The sequence below is a fragment of the Colletotrichum acutatum genome, assembly GCF_030867785.1.
Source record: "Colletotrichum acutatum strain CBS 112980 chromosome Unknown BDZ83scaffold_58, whole genome shotgun sequence".
Lineage (NCBI taxonomy): Eukaryota > Fungi > Ascomycota > Sordariomycetes > Glomerellales > Glomerellaceae > Colletotrichum > Colletotrichum acutatum.
Genome location: NW_026849052.1, coordinates 44,461 through 60,929, shown reverse-complemented (window position 1 = coordinate 60,929; position 16,469 = coordinate 44,461). Strand labels below are relative to the sequence as shown.

At 53.9% G+C, this 16,469-nt stretch overlaps 4 protein-coding genes across 4 annotated transcripts; 1 reads left to right on the top strand and 3 right to left on the bottom strand.

Moving 5' to 3' along the window:
- Positions 1-1,633: 1,633 nt before the first annotated feature.
- BDZ83DRAFT_367827 (WD repeat domain-containing protein) lies at positions 1,634-4,065 on the bottom strand. Its single transcript, XM_060502620.1, has 3 exons — positions 3,450-4,065; positions 1,947-3,378; positions 1,634-1,885 (listed from the first exon to the last, which is right to left on the bottom strand). Exons 1-2 carry the CDS (start codon positions 3,674-3,676, stop codon positions 1,971-1,973), a joined length of 1,635 nt encoding a protein of 544 aa, XP_060363972.1. The 5' UTR covers positions 3,677-4,065; the 3' UTR covers positions 1,634-1,885; positions 1,947-1,970.
- Positions 4,066-9,122: 5,057 nt separating this feature from the next.
- On the bottom strand, positions 9,123-10,371 carry BDZ83DRAFT_624600 (acylphosphatase). Its single transcript, XM_060508454.1, has 5 exons — positions 10,203-10,371; positions 10,118-10,151; positions 9,977-9,989; positions 9,783-9,852; positions 9,123-9,663 (listed from the first exon to the last, which is right to left on the bottom strand). Exons 1-5 carry the CDS (start codon positions 10,212-10,214, stop codon positions 9,514-9,516), a joined length of 279 nt encoding a protein of 92 aa, XP_060363971.1. The 5' UTR covers positions 10,215-10,371; the 3' UTR covers positions 9,123-9,513.
- A 179-nt stretch (positions 10,372-10,550) lies between these two features.
- On the top strand, positions 10,551-12,083 carry BDZ83DRAFT_624597 (uncharacterized protein). Its single transcript, XM_060508453.1, has 3 exons — positions 10,551-11,160; positions 11,234-11,643; positions 11,713-12,083. Exons 1-3 carry the CDS (start codon positions 10,691-10,693, stop codon positions 11,988-11,990), a joined length of 1,158 nt encoding a protein of 385 aa, XP_060363970.1. The 5' UTR covers positions 10,551-10,690; the 3' UTR covers positions 11,991-12,083.
- On the bottom strand, positions 12,084-14,627 carry BDZ83DRAFT_624595 (uncharacterized protein). Its single transcript, XM_060508452.1, has 4 exons — positions 14,180-14,627; positions 13,607-13,972; positions 13,072-13,533; positions 12,084-13,020 (listed from the first exon to the last, which is right to left on the bottom strand). Exons 1-4 carry the CDS (start codon positions 14,291-14,293, stop codon positions 12,583-12,585), a joined length of 1,380 nt encoding a protein of 459 aa, XP_060363969.1. The 5' UTR covers positions 14,294-14,627; the 3' UTR covers positions 12,084-12,582.
- Positions 14,628-16,469: the final 1,842 nt, after the last annotated feature.

Below are 16,469 nucleotides of genomic sequence, written 5' to 3'. Positions count from 1 at the left end.
CTTCACCGTTAGGGCATATTCGTACATCCACACAACGTCGACGGACCGTTGCCGTCAATACCAACACTACGTCCGATGCAGCGACTGCTGCGTCCACTTACGTATCTGCACCTCGCCAACTACACAAGCGTCGGCCTGCGGCCGCCATGTGTGTTCTCTGCCGTGTCGCCGATGCGCGGCGTACAGGCAACGAACTCCTGGTCGGCACACAAGAGAAAGCAGCCTTTCTTCAAGAGGCTTGACGTGTCCAACACGCATTCGTACTGCTCTATCCGGATGGACGGTTCCTATCCAAGTCACCACGGCCACCACCAGGGGAGTATTCGAGTAGGGATCGAACCTCTTAATCAATACAATCGCCAATCCACCGGCACCTCGATCAACTCGTGGGCCCCGACGAACGCCGACCCGCCAACTTTGAGTGATTCGCACGCGGCACCGTTCACATCCTGGCAGAAGATTGTGCGATACAAGATGGGCGAGCCGCGGCGCATCGTCAACCTGCCAGGTTTCTCCGGGAAGCCACCATCATCCCTGTCTGAACAGTGTGATATGATCCGCCGCGGACGGAGGAAAAAAGAAGGGCTGGACTGGGCTGTTGAGCCTGTTGTAAAGTTGTGGGTTTCTTGTCTGTTGGACCAGTGACTGGAGTCGACGCCTCCAAGAATCGAGACAGCGTCAACTAAAAAGCCCAACAGCCGAGAAAGGTCTCGTGGCCGGTGGTTCCCGGCCGGCCCCAGTGGTAGCTCGACCAGACGGAGACAGAGGCGTCATTGGCTGGGTGTTCCGTCCGCCATCCTTGCCCGTTGGCAGGCCCCCCTGAAGTTTCACTGTTTCATCCTGCGCCATCCCACCCCAGTGGCGCCGTGTGCCTTGCGTGCCTGCGCAAGTCGAACAGGGATCCATGTCGACGTTCATGACCTTTCACCAGTCAGCGCTCCTTGCGCTCTTGGGCCCAGCGATTTCACTTGCCCATCCGCCCCCGCAACCACACAACTCTCTGCTGGCCTTGCGCATCTTCCAGGGGAATCGCCTTGTGGTGGTGTGGGAACCAGTCGATCAGGAACTGCTTTTTTTCTTCCTCGCCGGACTGTTTGCAGGAGGCAAAGTCTCTGGGTCTAGAAGCCAGGAGAAATCCCTCAGCGACGTCGAATCCGTCAGACTGGCATCGTTGGCTGGCAACATTCTCATCACACTACTTCGAACAATTACTTGGGCACGGCTCTGCTTGAGCTCGATACTCGGAGGAACAAAAACAAAGATTGCATCCGCGACAGACCTAGAGCAATATCTGGGTCCAGCTCTTATCCCAGATCTGATATTGATCCACCACCTCCTTCATCATGTCTACGCATGAAGATGTCAGGCTGTTGCCGCTCCCCCCTCCACGCTTTTTTCATGCTTAATTAGCGAGTTCCCATCCTATCACGACACTGACACCCCATTGCAGCAGTCAATGGTAATGAACACTGAACAACCTTTGGGGGCCACGCAGTCGTGGTTTCACTCGCCCACGTTTAGCCTCTTCACATATATCAGTCTCTGACGATGTGCTCCTCACCAACTATTTTCCCGGTTTGAGGCCATTGTTTGACAGTCTTGGCTACATATGTCGACGAAACTAATGTGGTCCATGCTTGATGCTGTTCAGACGACGGCATTTAACTTCGGACGACTTGAGACTAACTTCTACACTGAAAGGCTGTTCTCCACCTGATTGATACAGGCCGTCTACTTCCTTCGCTGTTTTCAACAACGCCGGCCCAGAGTCGTCATCATCAGTGTGATGTTTGTGGCCTACGAGTTTCTAAGTTTTGGGCGGGCGCCGGAGACTATTTGGGCCTGCGGTTTCGATCCATCTGGCCAAGCCTGCGGGAAAATTCCCCTGGCGATCTTGGGTCAGACAGCGAGCAGGCTACATCTGACAACACATGTGAAAGGCCCACCATCCATGTTGATTAGCGTCTACCCTAGTCCTCATCCTCGTCCATCGAATCGCCATCCTGCTCACCCTCCTCTCCTTCGTCCTCACTGGAGCTGCTATCATCATCAAGAACGCCAACAAGACGGTCTTCCTCGACGCCCTCCGGCTTTTGCGGGACACGCTCGGCGAACGCGTGTCGAACGGCGGCGTTGGTGCTAGTGTCCCATACATGCATGGTTCCGCGGCTGCCAGCAACGGCGAGTCTGAAAGCCACCTCGGAATCGGGCGCAAACTGCGTCGAGAAGATCTTGCCAACGTCCAGGTTGCGAGAGACAACCATGGAAGGGCCGCTGGCCTGGATGTTCCACAGCTTCACCGTCTTGTCCGTTGAGCCAGTGGCCATGAAGCCGGGCACGATGGGGTTGATGTCGAAGGACGAAACAGACTCGTCGTGTGCCTGCAAGGTCCATACGGCCTTGGTCGCCTCAGGGGTTGACGGCGCATTGCGAATATCGTTGAAGTGGATGATTCCGTTTTCCGTGGAGACGTAGAAGTAGTTGGGGTCGTGAGGGTCCCAGCGGATGTTCTCGACGTCGCTTTCAACACCCCATCTAGGGGCCTTGGCTTCGGGAGCTCTCATGTCTGCGGCGACAACTGTTCTGTCATAGCTGCCACTCAGCAACACAGTGGACTCGACCGAGTGCCACGCGAGAGAGCACACCTTGTCCGTGTGGTAGGTGTATGACTTGGCGCACTTGGCCGTGTGCAAATCCCAAAGCTTCACCGTCTTATCTGCGGAGGCAGAGGCCAGCAGATTCCTGTGTTTTCTGTTCGCGGCAAGGGCGAGGACGGCATCGACGTGGTACTCGTCATTGGCTTTCTTGGCCTTCTTCTTCTTCTTCTGCTTCTTCTTCTCTTCTGAGCCCTCGCCGGCCTGGCCGAGGATGGCGTTAGGGTACAAGGAGTCTACCGTGTCGAGATCCCAGACCTCGATATCGGGGTCCATCGTGCCGATGGCGACGAAGTTGGCCGTCGAGTCCTTGTCGACGCCGGCCTTTTGAACGGGAATGTCGAGCCACTCAACGCAAAGGGGGATCGCGGGCAGCATGATGTCGTGGTGAACATAGAGGTTGTCGGCGGCGTCCTCGTAGACGTAGACCTCAAGGTGAGCCATCTCGTCCTCGACCTTGGCAGCGAGCAGGAGGTTGTCGGTCGCTAGGATCTGCAGGTCCTCGCGGTCCTCATCGTCGTCGTCCGGCCCGCCGTTGGCGGGCAGGGTGATGTACGGATCATCCTTATTCGATTCGTAGTAGGCTAGAGATTTGATGTTACCGAACATGGCCATGCCCTCGCCTTGACCGACCCTTTCCTCGTCCTCTTCGTCGGTATCGTCGTAGTGCTCAAGGTCGTACTCCTTCAGATCGTCGTCGTTGATATTGACCCTACAAGGTAGTCTGGTGTTAGCGGACTACGTATATCCTGCGGAACCTCTCTCAGCGAGCAGGTCGTTCAAGTCAAGACTAACTGCTCGGCCTTCTTGCCAGATGCGCCTGTTGTCGCATCCTCGTCGGCAGGCTTGTCGGCGCCCTCCTCCTCGTCCTGCGCTTCCCTCAGATCCTCTTCGGCGTCGTCCAGCTGGAGCTTGGCGAGTTCGGCAATGCGCTCATACTCGGACTCGTCAAAGGTGTATTTTGAGGGGAATGGTGCCGCGAAGCCTCGGGGCACCCAGGTTGATGTTGTGATCATTGACATCTTGAAGACAGTAGTGGCTTCTTCAGGAAGTCACTTGTGACGGGGTATATTGCGCGCACGCTTTCAAATGCAAGCTGGCTGTCGAAGTTGGCAGGATATTTGCTCAACTTTTGAAATATCAAGACTTATCGACTGGGAAAAGTCGGGTTGGTATGCGCAAAGCGAATTCTCCAACATCCACCGACTCTGAGCGACTGTGAGAAAAAAATTACCATCGTGGTGGGGTTTATCTTATCTCGTCCTTATCGATAAGACACCTCAAAGGTTTTGAAGCAGGCTTGTAACTCGCTCACATGTACTCCGTAAGGTAGCTGGCTAAGGTAACTCATGCACGCTTCAATTTGAAGCTCTTTACTAGATACTCAAAACGAGGTCGTGGACTATTGAGATTTTTCCACTTGAATGATTCTCTAAGAAATTCAAAGCATCAGCGGGCATTGTTGCATCTCCCAAAGCGAGGCCATGCTTAAGTCGTGTTCATTGCATTATCGGACCCATCAGTGACGTCTGTTACGGATATACACATAAGAGAGCCAGACCCGTTTAAACCGTCTGGCAAGGTGCGGCCCCATTTCTCAAGCTTTGTTTACTTGCGATTGCCTGCCTACATGCAATTCTAAACTGCATGCCTCACTACATTTCCGATACTCGAAATTGATTCTATCACATACGCCCGCCGGGCCTCGCACATCCAAGGAAACTCTACTCGGGCGACGGGTCAACGGAGACAATAATCACGCAAGAGCAGGAAACGCCAAGGCGACGAATTGCGCCACCACAGGAATCACAAAATGTACGACAACAGAGATGGATCAGGGCCCAGCTTCAAGCGCCGGAGGATAGACGGAGGGCGATTCCAGGACTCGGGCCGCTCGACACCGCGCGACGCCCGCGCCGCAGAGACGCCGGCAAGAGACGTTCCCGAACCCACCGACGAAGACTCGAAAGCGCTGGATCGCGACTGGTACATGGGAGACGAGTTTGGCGGCCACACCTTTGGCGACGACACACACAACCCGTTCGCCTCGTACTCGTCATGGGAGGCCGAGAAGCAGGAGGCGGCCAAGACCGAAAAGATGACGGGGCGCTTCGACGCGCGCAGGGAGCAGAGGCAGAGGGAAAATGACGCGTGGGAGACGAATCGCATGCTCGTTTCGGGTGTCGCGCAGAGGAGGGATATGGGTGCCGATTTCGACGACGAGGAGGCGACGAGAGTTCATCTGTTGGTGCACGACCTGCGACCTCCGTTCCTCGATGGACGGACCATTTTTACGAAGCAGCTGGAGCCTGTGCCGGCTGTCCGCGACTACCAGAGTGATATGGCTGTGTTCAGTCGGAAAGGAAGCAAGGTGGTGAAGGAGTCACGTCAGCAGCGGGAACGGCAGCGGCAGGCTCAGGAGGCTACAAGCATGGCTGGAACGGCTTTGGGAAATTTGATGGGCGTGAAGGAGGACGATGGTGACAGCGCGTTGCCTATGGCGTCGGAGAACGATGCGAAGAAGGGAGGGGAGACGGAGGAGACGAACGAGAACAGCAACAAATTCAGCGATCATATGAAAAAGGACGATGGGGGCAGCAGTGATTTCAGTCGGAGCAAGACGTTGCGCGAGCAGAGGCAGTACCTACCTGCGTTTGCCGTTCGAGAGGACCTGATGCGTGTCATCCGGGAGAACCAAGTCATCATCGTGGTGGGCGAGACGGGATCCGGCAAGACGACGCAGCTGACGCAGTTCCTCTACGAAGACGGGTTTGGAAAGTTGGGCATGATCGGGTGCACCCAACCGAGGCGTGTGGCCGCGATGAGTGTCGCCAAGCGTGTCTCTGAGGAGATGGAAGTCAAGCTGGGTAGCACGGTGGGCTACGCGATTCGTTTTGAAGATTGCACCAGTAAGGACACCGTCATCAAGTATATGACGGACGGTGTCTTGTTGCGCGAGTCGCTCAACGAGCCTGATCTCGACAGGTACTCGTGCGTCATCATGGACGAAGCTCACGAGAGAGCTCTCAACACGGATATTCTCATGGGTCTGTTCAAGAAGATTCTTCAGCGGCGGCGAGACCTGAAGCTCATCGTCACGTCTGCGACGATGAATGCGAAGCGCTTCTCCGACTTCTACGGTGGAGCGCCGGAGTTCATCATCCCAGGCCGAACTTTCCCCGTCGATGTCATGTTCCACAGGTCACCAGTCGAGGACTACGTGGATCAAGCGGTTCAGCAGGTCCTGGCTATCCATGTGTCCATGGACCAAGGTGACATCTTGGTCTTCATGACGGGACAGGAGGATATCGAGGTCACCTGTGAGCTGATCCAGAAACGGCTCGACGCTCTCAACGACCCGCCGAAGCTGAGTATCTTGCCCATTTACAGTCAGATGCCGGCAGACTTGCAAGCGAAAATTTTCGACCGCGCGGCGCCCGGTGTGCGCAAGTGCATTGTTGCGACGAATATCGCCGAGACGAGTTTGACGGTCGACGGTATCAAGTACGTGGTGGATGCTGGGTACAGCAAGATGAAGGTGTACAATCCAAAGATGGGTATGGACACTCTTCAGATTACGCCAATTTCCCAAGCAAACGCGTCGCAACGATCAGGACGTGCCGGTCGAACAGGACCTGGAAAGGCTTTCCGACTGTTCACGGAGAAGGCTTTCAAAGAGGAACTTTACATGCAGACGATTCCCGAAATCCAGCGTACGAATCTGAGCAACACCGTGCTCATGCTCAAGTCCCTGGGCGTCAAGGATCTGTTAGATTTCGACTTTATGGACCCCCCGCCACAAGACACCATCACGACTTCCATGTTCGATCTGTGGGCTTTGGGCGCCTTGGATAACCTGGGGGAATTGACCACGCTCGGTCGAAAGATGAGCGCGTTCCCAATGGACCCGTCCCTCTCCAAGCTCCTCATCACAGCCGAGGAATACGGCTGCAGCGAGGAGATGATCACCATCGTGTCCATGCTCTCCGTCCCCAACGTCTTTTACCGACCCAAAGAACGCCAGGACGAGGCGGACGCCCAGCGCGAAAAGTTTTGGGTCCACGAGTCGGACCACCTGACGTATCTACAGGTGTACTCGGCGTGGCGGTCCAACGGCTGCTCGGACGGGTGGTGCATCAAGCACTTCTTGCACCCCAAGTCGCTCCGCCGCGCAAAGGAGATCCGCGACCAGCTGCTCGACATCATGAAGATGCAAAAGATGGAGATGCTGAGCTGCGGCATGGACTGGGACGTCATCCGCAAGTGCATCTGCAGTGGCTACTATCACCAGGCGGCCAAGTACAAGGGTTCGGGGGAGTATATTAATCTGCGGACCAACCTAGGCGTCCAGCTGCACCCGACGTCGGCGCTGTACGCGGGCCACCCGCCCGACTACGTCGTCTACCACGAGCTCATCCTGACGTCGAAAGTGTACGTGTCGACCGTCACGGCGGTGGACCCGCACTGGCTCGCCGATCTGGGCGGCGTCTTTTACTCTGTCAAGGAGAAGGGGTACTCTGTCCGGGACAAGCGTATTACCGAGACGGAGTTTAACCGAAAGATGGAGATTGAGGCCAAGATGGCCGAGGATAAGAAGAGGGAGGCGGACCGGTTGGAAGCGGAGAAGGAGAGGTTGGAGAGGAGGAGGACTGGAGGGGGTGCGGCGGCGGTGGCTGGGGGGAAGAAGATTGTTACGCATGGGGCTGTGAGGAAGCCTGTTATTAAGCGAAGGGGTAGAGGCGTTTAGCGACCTTTTATCTTTTGGTGTTCTGGATAGAATCTATGTATCCCGGATGGGTTTGAATTCCGTGAGGCTGAACCCTTGTTCATCGGCGTAGCTTTCAGACCCGGTGACTAAAGAAAAAGCGACGAGGCATGTATACAGTGTCGTGAAAGGCGATGGTCATTTTAGTGTGAGCAAAGTCATGTAAGATAAGAGTGTCAAGACGCGAAATACTTGACGTGAGCACCAAAGTATTGATGATTCTTATTGCTGGTTGACTCTATATCCTCCGGAACGAATGTTAGGGAATGCCAGAAGGCTTTTGCAGGGACTTGCTCATCGTAAGACCTTTGTGGAATCAGCTCAGCAGTTTCAATTGATCAATTGAGCATTTCCCACTACTTATCAGATACCTACCGTGCTTCCATAAAAACCCAAGATTAGAATTTTGGCATTAACCTGATATATAGATCAGGAGCAACCATGGCGTGTCTTTGTAGACATTCTGGAAGTCGAAAACGTAGGAAGTGTTCACGCAGCGACCACCCTTTTGCGTTCGGGTTCGACCAGGCGGTGGACTCGTGCTAATCGCTCTCGGAAAATCCCATGTGGCCAACCTTGTTCCGAGGAACCTTGGCCGTTTTCCAGTGTCTGTAGTGTAGTCCGCAAAGCCTAGGGATAGTACTTACGAGGCAGGGCAGGAGGGATAGCAATGCTGACAGGCCGACGTAGGTTGAAGTGATATGGTGATGTTCATAACGTTCGAGTGGCCCCATGGGTATCATAGATGGGCACACCGCTAAAGTCTCTGTTAGCCCGTACTTCTCCTGGGCGGAAACCAGTATCGCCAGTTGTCGTTGTGTTTACCAGGACAGGACACATCGAATCTTGAGGCCTTTTTATAGTAAATCTAATGTCTCTGTAGCCTCAAGTGAAACGGTATCGCGCCACTGTTGTTCTGTAAGACATCGATTTGACTACCCTGGGGCAAAGAATGCTGAATCGATGAGGTGTGTTTGACGCTCGAGATTATAATTGGGTTGATGCGCGGTGGTGGCAAGGTTGCGGTTTGTGCGAAGACGTCAACAGTCAGCTCTCCCACAGCCAAGAAACCAATGCTTGAAGCAATCGCGCGGCGCGTATCTCGGGTTCGCTTCAAGCTGGCTTAGGTGAAATACGAGCCCATAAGTCCATACGACGCCCGTCCTTTTCTAGTATCTAGCATGTATTGGGTTAAACTTAGCGGTAATACCCATGAGACAGTGCTGGAGGAGTAGAGGCGCCGACGGACTGGTGTAGTTAACGCACTTGGGGGCTCACTGATACTGACAGCAAGGGGCGAGGCCCTGGTGAAGGGGTTCCTGAAGAAGGGCAACATAACTAGAGGTCAGGGTGACACGAACTCGAAGTTGTTGAAGAAAGCAATGCAGAACAGCCTGAACCTTGACCTGAAGTAGTACTCAGGCAAGAGCAAGATGCCCTGGGAAAAAGATCGTGCTGGCGTTCTTGGCGGAACAGGTATGTCGCTGTGGTTAACAGTATGGACCGTCTCGCATCTTGCGCCCTTTTTGTATCAGCTCTGTCATGCCATCATCTTTGCAGTCTCCAAGGGGACGGTAACGCGCCCACTTGTGTTCCGTAAGGTCATGATCCAGAAGGAAAATCACTCTCCAAGAGGTAAAGAACGCTGATTTGTAAACTTGCGGTCTTCTTATTTCTTCACGCATTATAGCTATAATGATTATGGCACTTGGTAATGGGGCGCTCTGCCTTCGCGTGTTCTAACGGTCTTGACCCTAGAGCAAGCTGAGAGGGGGGAACGTGGGCTTGGCTTGTAGCATACCAGTCTGTCTCTGTTCTACCTGATCGACAAGCAGAACACGTTGCTCAAGTCATACATTTGCGGTGAATATAGTGGATACTGTATTAAGTCTAGTGTCATCGAGACATGCTTATCGTGTTACTGAGCAAGCAAGGTTCCCTTCAGGCAAAGAAAGTTGTTACGACACAGCCATAGGCTCTAAAGCGATAATAAAGGTAGCGTGCCAATGTTCTGCCCCTTTTCACCACCTACCCTCTCAATCCTAGTCTTCTTACCAACCTTGTTCATCGAAGAGAAGTCACTCAAACGATAATTCATCGTCGTACCGCAAAGTCCTTTTCGTCCTGAACAAGATCTCTCTCCTCCTGGTCAAGCTTGACAACCCTGGCTGATCTCGGTCCCTCGTCAATGTCCTTGAGCAGCTTCTTCAGCGCATCCTCGTCGCCTTGCGCTTCACCCTCGACCTGCGTTCCATCATATGTCAGTAGTCGTGTTTTCCAGTAGCGCAACGTCGTGTGAATCACATCTCGAACGGGAACCCCGAGAAACGGTGGACAAGAGACACTAAGTACTCAAAACTCACCTTGTTATTATCAGTGTTGCGACACCATCCCGTGAGACCATACTCGGTGGCTCTCTTCTGCGTAAAGTACCTATCAACCGCATCGATTCGTCAATATCACATCCTCACAAAGATTGACATTGCCAATTCAATTGACACCAGACTGGTTCAACCAAAATTGAAAACCCGTATTGACGAAAATTTCCATCACATACCGGAATCCGACACCTGGATTTGTGACGTCAGTGTGTCCCGATATAAAAAAGTCACTTATCACAAGCTCACACCCCTCCTTCTTATCCAGATAAAAGCTCGGAGCTCATGTGGAGGGGAGGGAGGGGCTGCAAGAAACGTACCTTGTACTTGACCGCCATGGGCCAGAAAGTATATCTAATTTCCCGTCAGTATCTCTTAAAACATGTCTGCGGGGGAATCGCGTACTCTCTTCGCCATGTTGACTTCGGGTCCGATTTTCAACGACTGTAGATGAAGTTGTGAGTGCTCAGAGAGTGAGAATGCACAGAGGTTAAAAGTAGCTCGGAGCTCCCCCCCTCGAGCTCTTGCGACATGCTTGCCGTGGGCAAAGACAAAAAGCGGGAACCAACCTGGTGGGGGTCGTTGACACCGTCACACCGATGACATCCATGCCAGCGGGTTGGACTTCCATGCCTGACCGCCCCCCCTGTCTAACCCATTATCGAAAGGCTAATCCTCGGCATTCTGCAAAGGTGGAGTTTCCTGGCGCGGCCTCAATCGCCCAGGCGAATTTGCGCTTTCAGTCCACGTTCGACTTACAACATACACATCCACCTGTTTTCACATCCTCGAAATCAACATCCAAAATACGCCACACCCAGGACGCCCGCCAAATTTCAAAACCAGCGCATAGAACACCAGTAACGCGCCCCGGCGCTCATATCAACATCATCATGGCGCCACCCGCCGACGAATCCCCAGCCACAGACGCGACTCCGGCCCCGGCCCCGATCCTCTTCCGCGCAAACAGGAAGCGCAAAGCAGGCCTCCGCCAACGCGCCGCATCGCCCACCGCCGACGACGACAACGACACCATCGTAGCCTCGAAATCAAATTCGACAGCAGAAAACACCACGACACCGGCATCAGCCACCGAGATCACCGCCGACGATGGCCCCGAAGCGAATATCCCCTCCGCCCTCCGTCACCGCGCTCGTAAGCGACTCAACGGCGTAGGCTTCTCCGTGCGAGGCGCAACGACTCTCGTCGCCGGGGACGATACAGACCCCGTGAGCCTATCGTCATCATTATCGCACGCACTGGTTCCCGCCACAGCACAAACCCCAGACGACGACCCCCTCATCGCAAAGCGCTTCGCGCCGCAGACCGGCGCAGCAGCGACTACAATCGTCAACAAACACATGTATGTATGCCCCCCGAGGGATCTCCTTCCACATCTCTAAGGCCCGCCGACGCCCAGAGGCTGATCAAGCAAGGATGGAATACATAGAATCGCACCTCTCTAACCGCAACCCCCCACCACCACCATCCGAACCATCAACCTCCTCCCAACACCAAGCCGCCGCCGCCGCCGTCACCAATCCGTCAACATCAGCACCCTCCGCCGGACCAGCCGAACTCCCAGACCCCAAAAACCACCCCATCATGCAAGGGAAACTCATGGAAGTCGACCTCGGCGACGAAGTCCGCGCTCGGAACCAAGCCATGACGGAAAAGGCAGCCCGCCGCCTCCTAGGCGAAGCCGTCGACGAAGATACCGGCGGCCGGCGAGCCAAGAAACCCCGCCTCGGCAGGGACGGTAAACCCTGGCGGCCCAGAAATCGGCGCACCAGCGACGACATCAAGCGCGACCAGCTCGTCGAGGAGATTCTGCGCGAGAACAGACGTGAGTTTTGCCAGTCTTCCCCCTCAATTGGACCAACAAAGCATATGCTAACCTGAAACCCTTACTTAGTCGACGTCTACGACGTGCCCAAACCACAGGAACCCCAAAACGAAGGCGACGGCGACGCAGACGACCGCATCGCCGAGGAATTCCGGCGCGAGTTCATGGACGCCATGGTGCAGCGCCAACAAAAGAAGAAGACGGCAGCGCCGGCGGCCCGCGCCGGGGCTCGCAAGGCCGATGAAGAAGTCCTCAAGGGTCCGAAGCTGGGCGGTAGTCGCAACGCTAGAGCCGCCATGCGCGATTTGCTTTTGAAGAAAGAAAAGGAGAAGGACTCGAGAAGATGATGATGATGAGCCTATCCATCCACCTTTGCTTCTTGTATACATTAGTGACAAAGACGAGTTTTGAATGATACCCATGATCAGAAAGTTCATTGTTATAGCTAAAGATTGATTTAAATTTCATGACTGGCATCTATAAACCAGTTGAGTACTCCTCAAGAACAGTTTGCCTGTACCCACCCAGAACGAAATATCAATAAGCCAAAAAAAAGAAAAAAAAAAGAGCAAGATCATAACGACGTGCAAGCCGACCCTTAATCCTGTAATCGTTTTGATATCCCATACTCTGCCCGTAGCATCAAGAAAAAAGAGAGAACCACACCTATCCAAGACTGTCACGAGTCACTAGTCCCTATAATAATGTAAAGAATGTGGAGAAACCGGCTCGTGAAAAGCTCTCTGTCTAAGCTCTCGCGAAGTTGCAACGCCGGGGGTATTATCGATGCGGTGAATCCTTATGCCAAGCTTTGATGCTGTATATGCGCATTGGCCCCATCCAAGACGCCGTGTGTGATTTCAAATGCAATTTGTGGGCTTCAGAGTTCGAATATTTGTGCGTAACGTATGCATGATGGTCGTTGACAAGACATAATAATCACCGGATGTCAAGCTGGAACGGCTTGAACCGGCCGCCGATTGTTGCGCAACGGGGGCATTTGCGGCGAGCCCCCTGCTCTGCCATGAGAACGTCGACACACGCCTGGCACAGACCGCAGATGCATTCCGTGCAGGCGTATGAGTCCTTGAGGAGTGAAACGCTCTGACAGGCTGCGCAGTAGATCTGGGTATTCTGAGAAGAATAACTTGGTGATGAATCCGATAGGCCTCGCGACTCGATGTGGAAGTTCTCCCCGCTTTCACCGCTTTCAACCGATGGGAATGGATCAATTGTGTCCTGGCTGTAGGATGGCGGGGTCAAGGCCTGCTGTAATGGCGAGGCTTGATAGTTCCCTCCAGCTGTCGCTGATGGAAATCCATGGTGCTGGAATGGCGGCAAAGAAGCCCTGTGAATAGAAACTGGTGATTGAGGCATCTGAATGAAGGTCAGAGGATGTAAAGATGTGAGTGCACGAAAGCTTCTTACTGGAGTCCTGTCCTCATCGATGTCGCCGGCAGCGGATGCAGCTTGATCGGCGGCATCGATGAGATCTTCCCATCTCTTCCCATAGTCTGCAGAAGGTTCAGCCGATAACGCCTTACGGTCATTATTACCTGGTCTAAGCCGTTCGTCGTTTTGGATTCGCCGAAGCCAGTCTGCTGCCGAGCCGCGAGACTTCTGCTTCTTGTGGTGCGCCTCTCGGCCTCTCTTGGTGACGGACTGCTTCCTTGGTCTGGCAGGTCCCACAGCAGGCCGCTGGATTGGGGGTAATGTCGAAGAGCGACCGGGGGGCGAATTCGCCAGAATTGACGGCAGAATATCCCGTGGCCGACTCGAGTTCATAGCTGGGAATGGCTCGCTAGTAATGTCGTTATTCGTCAAGTGCAGCGGAGGCAGCTCAATTGATGTCCTTGGAATGCGGCGTCCCTCCGTGTCTGAGTGCCAACCCTAGTAGCGCACATTTGATTAGCAATCTTTGTTTGAGTTTGTAAGTCAGTCAGGAGGGGATGTTCTAGCTCACCATTTCCTCCCATTCGGGTTCGACTTTGTGACCGTGGAGCTGGGCCAGCGCCGCAGCAGCACTGGCTGCGGGGAGCATGGAACCAACAGCGTGGTCGTCCATGGTTCGAGGCGTGCCCGGGTTGCTGTTATCATACATGTGATGGTCGTGATTGAAGCCTTGAAGATGGTCAATCTTTGGGGGATAGCCCTGGACTGAGAGGGACGAACCCTGGGGAACAGAAGTTGCGCTTTGCTGCATTGGACGTTCGGACGGAGGCGTGTTGATCATGAGCATGAAGCTTTCCTCGGTCGCTGGGAGCTTCGAAATGTAGTGCTCTGGATGAGCGCGGCGAATGTGCTCTTGCATAGAACGATATCGTTTTTCCTAGGAATTTATCAAGTGTCAGAGTAGCGCTCTCAATTTTCTCTTGGTCGAGTGGATTTTTTGCTGTAGTAATCAAAGCTCTCTCTGTGCACTGGGTCCAAGTAGAGAGGTGCAGCAGCGCAGACGGGGGCAGTGTTGGTCTGCTTGTGGCGAAGAGGGCGTCGTGAGGGAGCAATGCGGCAATGCAGGCAGCACGACGAGACTTACACCGATGCATCTCTTCCTACAGCTAGATCCATCCTGATTCCGCAGAGGGCAGACGACCTCATTGTTGGAGTCGGTGATTGAAAAGGAAGACGTGAGAGAAGATCTGGGCGGCATCTTGACCCCACCATGCGCTTGAGGGCTGGTATCGATACTGAGCGGGGTGAGGAGCGATAAGTGCTGTTACTGTCGTAGCGTATCGCGAAGCGAGGTCAATTGAAGGCGACTGAAGATGTTGGAGCTTGAGCATTTGTTGGTTCGACAAAAGGCTGCGATATTCGGTGAGCAAGAGTCTGGAGCTCTGGAAGCTCTCGACTTGAGGCGTGTTACAAAGAGTGTTTCGAAGAACAAGGTGTAATGGAGGGGGAGGAAAGGACGGGGAGGAAGAGGAAGAGGAGGAACCTGATTTTGGGGGGCAGAAGGGAAGTTGACCGAAAGCAGTAAGCAGAGGTAATGGGGAAAAGAGAGGTACTGGACGGGCTAGGTAGGGGTGTGGCTCGGTCTGGTGGGTATCTCATGGAAGGTACCCAGGGCAGGTCCAGGTCAGGTCAGGTCAGGACAAGCTACCTTACCTTGCCTTGCCTTACCTTGCTCACCCAGGTACATCATGGTCGCAGCCCAGTCACATAAGGTCGGGTATTACGCAGCATGATCTGTAGCCAAATGAGTCCCTACTTACACGGCTAGGCAAAAAGAAGTACGGACGGATAATAGCAAGGTGTGTGAGCAAGGAGGGAGCTTGGTTTGGAGTCTGGCAAAACCTTGCCTGTTCTTCACTCACTCGTTCATGTACTTACTCTGCCTTAGTCTTGGACATCAGAGAGTAAAGGTAGGTAGGTAAGCACTGGCTGAATCGACGAGAGCAAGACAAGATCCACAAGCCGCCGACGAATACAGCTCCAATTCGATCTACGGATACCTATGTTGTAGTATAGGAAAGGCTTCTGGCTACACTGCCTACCTTGCATGCTTCGCACGCCGAAAGTGTTGCCATCATAATTGAGTTGTGCGCTCGTACCTTTTCTGTGCCTGGACCTATGCTGCTTCTGGGCTTGCTCCTACGGATACAGCACACCTGAAGCAGATGTGATGAAAGATGCAGATGAAAAGGGATATTATCAGCCGCGAATAAGGAGACGGACGAGCGAGGGTGTGGCCGGAAGGTACAAGGAGCAAGGAAGTAGTCGGTTTGGGGAGCGACAGAGGTGAACAGCTGACAAGCTGTGAGGTAAGACTTGGTATTCGTCGCATGGTTAGGTGAACCTAAGTCCACCTCAAGGTTGGGCCCGGGGCAGACGGCGTCAGTGTCACCAGTCGCCAGACTGTCAGCTACGAGTAATCAACATTTTTTACCATCTGCCGCTGGTAGAAGAGCACTGTTCTGAGGTGCGGAGGCGGCGGCGGTCGGTACGGTGACGCGAGATGGTGTAAGTGACCAGCCAAGCAGAGGCTTTGAAGCTTCATCACCACCAGCTTCAGAAGGATCTAGTCGGCTTCGCCAGCTCGTTGCATGGCAAGTGCCACACGGCTGGTCGCCGAGGCCGAGCTTTCCATGACACTGGGCTCATTGGGCTGGACTGTTGAACCTGGAAACAAGTCCGATGGACTAAACGTATTGCTCCGAGAGACGAGTAACAAGATGTTTCTTCTCGAGTCAGTCATTCAGCCTCTTCTCTTTGTTGGATGAAAAAAAGATTGCACGACGAGGTGCCTGACTTGTCCGAGAATGGCGGCAGCCATAACCAGTTGACGCCCGTAAGACCGCGAGTCCCTTCTTCTACTTCTGCTGTTGCTGCCGCTGCCGCTTCCGCCATTGCTTGGGTTTGGGTGCTTGGAAGATCCGGCATAGCTACTAAATACCGACACCAGCTTGGTGCTCATTCAAGGTACCACCACCGGGCGACGGCGTCATCTTCCAATGACAGGAGGGTAACCCGAAAGCTCGGGGGGTCAGCAGTGGAATGGATGGAGAGCATTCCAGTCAAGAAGCACAGGGGAAGAAAAAAGACGTACCTATACGTACTGTAAGGTGAGGGAAAAGGTCGGCAAGTCGACCCGCCGACGATGTCAAGAGCCGACAATTGGTTGGCGTTGGTGGAAGAGATCAATGACTCGATCGGGGATCGAGTGTGTCTGGTGGATTGGATTGGATTGGCTTGGTTGACCCCAGGGTTAGAGGAAAGAGGGGGATGAAAGAAGAAGGGGAAAAGGAGGACAAGAGGACGAGAACGAGGCAGGGGGCGTGGATGCAGAACCAGGCAAGATTCAAGTCGAGACAATCGGGTGGAGGACT

Bases quoted from the DNA above. Each gene is read 5' to 3' on its own strand.
- BDZ83DRAFT_367827 (XM_060502620.1), bottom strand. From the start codon at position 3,676: ATGTCAATGATCACAACATCAACCTGGGTGCCCCGAGGCTTCGCGGCA. The intron at 3,379-3,449 runs GTTAGTCTTGAC...CGCTAACACCAG, and splicing joins TCTGGCAAGAAGGCCGAGCA to ACTACCTTGTAGGGTCAATA.
- BDZ83DRAFT_624597 (XM_060508453.1), top strand. From the start codon at position 10,691: ATGGCGCCACCCGCCGACGAATCCCCAGCCACAGACGCGACTCCGGCC. The intron at 11,161-11,233 runs GTATGTATGCCC...TGATCAAGCAAG, and splicing joins ACAATCGTCAACAAACACAT to GATGGAATACATAGAATCGC. The intron at 11,644-11,712 runs GTGAGTTTTGCC...ACCCTTACTTAG, and splicing joins GATTCTGCGCGAGAACAGAC to TCGACGTCTACGACGTGCCC.
- BDZ83DRAFT_624600 (XM_060508454.1), bottom strand. The intron at 9,664-9,782 runs GTGAGTTTTGAG...GATGGAACGCAG, and splicing joins GCAACACTGATAATAACAAG to GTCGAGGGTGAAGCGCAAGG.
- BDZ83DRAFT_624595 (XM_060508452.1), bottom strand. From the start codon at position 14,293: ATGCCGCCCAGATCTTCTCTCACGTCTTCCTTTTCAATCACCGACTCC. The intron at 13,973-14,179 runs GTAAGTCTCGTC...ATAAATTCCTAG, and splicing joins GTAGGAAGAGATGCATCGGT to GAAAAACGATATCGTTCTAT. The intron at 13,021-13,071 runs GTAAGAAGCTTT...ACCTTCATTCAG, and splicing joins TCGATGAGGACAGGACTCCA to ATGCCTCAATCACCAGTTTC.